Source organism: Oculina patagonica, unplaced genomic scaffold (genome assembly GCF_052425735.1).
Source record: "Oculina patagonica isolate OP01 unplaced genomic scaffold, crgOcupat unplaced25, whole genome shotgun sequence".
In the NCBI taxonomy this organism is placed as follows: domain Eukaryota; kingdom Metazoa; phylum Cnidaria; class Anthozoa; order Scleractinia; family Oculinidae; genus Oculina; species Oculina patagonica.
In genome coordinates this window covers 1-5,226 of record NW_027558091.1, presented here as the reverse complement: position 1 = coordinate 5,226, position 5,226 = coordinate 1, and the positions used below count along the sequence as shown (strand labels likewise).

General features: G+C 43.3%; 2 protein-coding genes across 2 annotated transcripts; one reads left to right on the top strand and one right to left on the bottom strand.

The window, feature by feature from the left end:
- The first annotated feature begins 635 nt into the window (after window positions 1-635).
- On the top strand, window positions 636-3,028 carry LOC144640314 (uncharacterized). The gene is made up of 3 exons (XM_078499487.1): window positions 636-1,671; window positions 1,729-1,953; window positions 2,397-3,028. The coding sequence occupies exons 1-3, from the start codon at window positions 636-638 to the stop codon at window positions 3,026-3,028; spliced, it is 1,893 nt and encodes a 630-aa protein (XP_078355613.1).
- A 1,275-nt stretch (window positions 3,029-4,303) lies between these two features.
- Window positions 4,304-5,221, bottom strand: LOC144640319 (uncharacterized; the record flags this gene model as incomplete). Its single annotated transcript, XM_078499493.1, has 1 exon — window positions 4,304-5,221. A coding segment is annotated over one exon (627 nt), but the record flags the coding sequence as incomplete, so codon positions are not given.
- Between the last annotated feature and the right edge of the window lie 5 nt (window positions 5,222-5,226).

Here is a 5,226-nt window from a genome sequence, read left to right as displayed (position 1 = left end):
CGCTGCTGAGTTGGAACTTCAGGGTGAACCCCAAAAAGTGACTGTGAATGTTTTAAATGGCCAGACTGAAACCTTCGAGACTACGCCAGTTGAGTTCGAGTTGGAGAGTATGAATGGTAATGTGATGACCAAGATGAGTGCATTCACAGCAGAACGAGTCACCGGAAGTATGAAAGTCATTGACTGGGAAAAGCATGTTGGCAAATGGACCCATCTAAAAGGGATACAGTTTCCAGATCTCGGCAAACGCCCAATTGTGGACTTGCTGATCGGAGTCGATTATGCGGAGTTACACTACTCATTCGAGGTCAGCCCGGAGAACCAGTTGCCAGGCTTACACCATTGGGATGGACTTGTACTGGAATTGTTAGTGGGCTCACAGGTGGTAAACTACAGTCAAACTTCGCGCAAACGTATTTTGTACGAGAACAGTCAGACACAGATGAGATTAGCACCTTCTTCGAAAATTCCGGGAAATCAAGAATCCTATTTCGTCACGTGAGTGTCAAATTCTCAATCACGACGAACAGTGCGCGTTACAGCAAGTTCAAAAATCCCTCAAGTACGTGGATGGACGATATCAAGTGGCAATTCCATGGTAGGAGGAAGATCCCAAACTACCAGATAACTATGGCATGGCGCTGCGCAGATTGTGCAACACGGAGAAGCACTTACTGAAAAGCCCAGAGATAGCAGAAGCCTACTCGAAAAATTTTACTCAGTATTTGGAGAAGGTCTACATTCGCAAGGTCGACCCGGCCGAGGAGAAACCATCTAAGAAGTGGTACCTGTCTCATTTCCCAATTGTGCGACCCGACAGAACTACAACTAAGACTCGAATCGTATTTGACGCCTCCGCGAAGTGTGACGAAATCTCTCTTAATGACGTCATCTATCAAGGTCCAAAATTGCAAAGAGATTTGAACGATGTTTTGCTGCGATTCAGAAGACGCCCTGTTGCACTCATATGCGACATTGCCGAGATGTATTTGAGAATTGAAGTCGCTCCAAAGGATCGATCGTGTCAACGGTTCTTATGGAGATCGTTGGACCAGCAGAAAGAGCCAGAAGTGGTTTTCGGGGTTAACTCGTCGCCGTTTCAAGCCCAGTTTGTCTCTCAAGCTCATGCTGAGAGGCATAAAGATGAGCTGCCCTTAGCTGCTGAAACAGTGTCCAAGTCAACCTATATGGACGACAGCATGGACTCGGTGTCGGACGATAGTCAAGGTATTGAGCTGTACAAGCAGTTAGATGAGCTGTGGAACAAAGCCGGAATGCACGCTTGTAAATGGTTGTCCAATTCTCCCAAGGTACTAGAGAAGATACCAATCGAGGACAGAGCATCAGAAGTGGACATCACTAAGGAGCCCCTACCAACGGTGAAAACACTTGGAATCACGTGGCTACCAGAAGAAGACGTGTTTACGTTCAAGGCAAATCCACCTGAGGAAACCTATCAGTTCACAAAACGAAATTTCCTAAAGAAGATTGCCACATTATTTGATCCAGTTGGTTTCTTGGCACCATTTACCGTTCGGGCGAAAGTCATGATGCAAGAAATGTGGATCGCAGGACTTGACTGGGACGAGCTATGCCCAGGAGAGTTGATCCACAGATCTCGAGAATGGTTCTGCGAGTTGGAAGAATTGCCCGTGCTCAAAGTTCCCAGATGTTTACGATTTGGCCCATAACAAGTTGCGCTTTCAGAGACGTTGCATACATTTGTAGATGCGTCGCAAGATGCTTATGGTGCTGTTGTCTATTCAAGAGTTGTCTATGAGAGTGGATCGGTATCGACACGCTTAGTCGCAGCCAAGTCAAAAGTTGCTCCACTGACGACAACAAGTATTCCTCGTTTAGAACTGTTGGCGGCAGTCCTGGGACTAAGGCTTACTGAGTCTACTTCCAGAGTTTTCAGTGGTGCACTGGGTCAAGCAGTCTTCTGGTCTGTCAGTATGAACGTTCTGTGGTGGATTAGAGCAAGAAGTCGTAGATTTAAACTCTTCGTAGCAAATCGTGTGGGAGAGAATTCAAAGTTTAACGAATCCAAAACAGTGGCGCTACATTCCAACCCATGAGAATCCTGCTGACCTAATTACGAGAGGCATGAGAATATCCGACATGGCCAAGGAAGAAAAGTGGTGGAATGGTCCTGATTTTCTTCAAAACGAAGACCACACTGGCCTGTCAATCGAATTAAAGCAGATCTGGTGACAGAGGAAAAAGAAATCAAGAAAAAGGCTCAAGGCAGAAGAGACAGCTCACAAGCAAGTGAAAGAAACGAAGACTGGACAATGGTTACAGTTCACGATCATGATCAGTTGTGGCGTCTCAACCCAAAACGCAAAGTTGGTCAAGGTTGATAAGAGTTCAAGCATGGGTTCGCCGTTTCATAGACAATTGTAGAAGTTGCAAGAGAGAAAATGGAGAATTAAAGTCCGAAGAAATTGAAGACGCTGCTATCCAGGTGATCAGGAGCGTACAAAGAAAGGCGTTTCCCGATGAGTATTTAGCACTCCAAAAACAAAGAGAACTACCAAAGAAGAGCAAGTTACTCGGATTACAACCATGGCTTGACGAAGAGGGTCAAATGAGATGTGATGGACGCCTCAAGTATGCGGAATTCCTACCACATGACGCTCGCTTTCCAATAATTTTGCCTCGGAAGAACTGTGTGACGAAGTTGATCGTCAAACACTATCACGAGAAAGGGAATCACGCGGGAGGCACGAATCAAACGTTGGCGACCTTATCGACACGCTTTTGGATCATTTCCGGTCGAGAAGAAATTCGTGAATGGGAGAAGGAGTGTAACGATTGTCAAAGAAGGAAAGCTAAAGCGGCAAAGCAAGTGATGGCTCCTCTTCCACAGATCAGACTTCGATCTCGCTTGAGAGCCTTTTCTCGGACTGCCGTGGATTTTGGAGGGCCATTCGTCATCGTGCAGGGAAGAAGAACACGTACACTGGCCCTTTGGTCGAATCACCGAAGTTTTCAAAGGAAAAGATGGGCACGGAGCCGGAAGTAAAGAGAAACTGACTTGAGAAGTGATTGCAGAAGTGATAACAGACAATGATGATGATCACGAGAATGAACTAAGAAGTTTTGGATTTAAATATCTTTAATGCTGAACTGAAACTAAAGGAACACTCCCCTTGTTACCGACATTATCATTGTACTAATATGCTATGGCATATCAATGAGCGGGAGAAATGGACACGAGAGAATTGAAGTTATTAGTTTTAATCATTATGTTGTGCGTGAAAATAGTTGTGTAATATCTTTTTGTTTCTTTTGTTTTTCTACCGGCATAGTTCCGTTCGTTCCTTTGCTTTAGTTATTTATGTAAATTTAGGTTTCGTTTTCGTTTCAAGTATTGTCAAGTAGATTTTCATTATTATTCGGGTTTCAACGTTGGATGAAACAAAATCGTTGGGACATTTTCGAAGTTTTCGAGGACAATAAGGACAATCTTCGTTTAAGTAGATCATTGGACGTGTTTATAGTTTTTGAATTAATCCAGTGTATCACGTAATCGGACATCGTGGAACCAATAAATGTTTCTTGTGAACATAAATGTCACTGAAAAGTTTGAGAAGAATAAAAATAAAAAACTTTGGAACTGTTTGGGACACCTTAAGAAAGGGAGGAACTAAATTCAGAGAGAGAACAATTGCAACCTTTGAACCGGCTTTGAGCAAGAAATGACCAAGTGCTATAAATGCCATAATTGACCATGCCTCAAACTAAACATGAGATACGAGTCTAAAAATTTCTAAAGAGAAGCTCAAAAGCCTTGCTCTTTTAACAAAGCTGCGCGCTTTGGAAATTATTATTTTTTTTAGTATGATGGTTTTAATTAAAGTTATTAACCGATCTCATATGTAGCCTTGCACGTTTTGCGCATCCAATAAAATCGTAGCATTCAATACATACTGTGGAAAACCAAGTTACATCGAAGGGTTGAAGATAAAAAACTTGCACGTGCATTGATAGGGATAGCTGAGCATTATCTCAGAAGGTCAGAACACATAACAGGAGAGGGGTGGAGGTACTGATGAACATCACGTGGGGGATAGCCATTACAAAGCGTATGAAAAGTTACAAAGGACTCTGCTATGACTCCACTTTGCTTGCCTGGAAGAGTTGGCATGAATTTCATAAACTAGAAACGGCCTGCGTGCAATGCATGTAATGTTAATTTGGCCTGAGACTTGATATGACTTAGCATTCAACACAAAAATATTTAACCTGGGAAAATTGAGGACAAAAGAAATCTGAAATGAACCACATTAGACATTAGTTTCCCGTTAGTAAACCTCGTGTTTATTTGTTTTTTGCAGTTTCTCTACAATGTTGCAAATAGCGCATAAAAAATAAAAAAAAATATTAATACGATAAGTTTGACAATGATAAGAAACCGATATAATGTTTGACTCATGTTACAGTCTAATGTTACAGAAGTTTCTCTTCTAGTAAACCAAGCTAACTTCATAATGTTTTTTGCAAAGCTGTGTAAAACCTTATATTTTTTTCCATTAAAACCCTTAAGCAAGCATTGGGAAACTGTCCTCGCGTCACAGTTAGCGACGACTTAACGGACAAAAATATTTCCATGTGGATTAGTCACACCTTTTAACTGATTTAATTGGTCTTTTCCGCATGGATCATGGGTAGGGTAACTGTCACCTGTGCTACTATCAAAGAAATAGTACGCACTGTTGCTGGAGAGGTACGGTCCGTAGGAGTTATGCACGACGAAGGATTTCGGTACTACACCAGCACACTGCTCAGAAACCTGTTTAACCAGTTTACAAGTGATTGACCCCGCCTTCTGTTGCACTATGCTGCCAGTGCCTTCCTTGCATGCGATCCAGTTGTTGATGTTGCTCTTGATCAGGGTTTCCTTGCCAATGGTGCGCCACAAAGCAAAGTTCATGGCCTCGTAATGCGTCTCACTCAGTGGAACTGTTGTAGACACTCGAGTGTTAGCTCCACTGGCTGTCCAGGTTGGACGGGGGGTGACAGCATTTGCTCCACTGCTGAAACTTGAGTAAGCTGTGAAGGTGTAACTCCAAACTAATGTCCAGCCCCCTCCGTCCGTCTGTTGGTCACAGTAGGCCTGGAATGCGTTACCATGGGATCCACCATCTGGGTCAATCCAGTAGACGCCTGATTGGACCGATGGTACTTTAAGCTTCAGGTCCTGACAGCTCTTCACTGCGA

Coding starts and splice junctions, on each gene's coding strand:
- LOC144640314 (XM_078499487.1), top strand. CDS start 636: ATGGCGCTGCGCAGATTGTGCAACACGGAGAAGCACTTACTGAAAAGC. Junction 1,672..1,728: donor CGTGCTCAAAGTTCCCAGAT/GTTTACGATTTG, acceptor ATACATTTGTAG/ATGCGTCGCAAGATGCTTAT. Junction 1,954..2,396: donor AGCAGTCTTCTGGTCTGTCA/GTATGAACGTTC, acceptor GCCGTTTCATAG/ACAATTGTAGAAGTTGCAAG.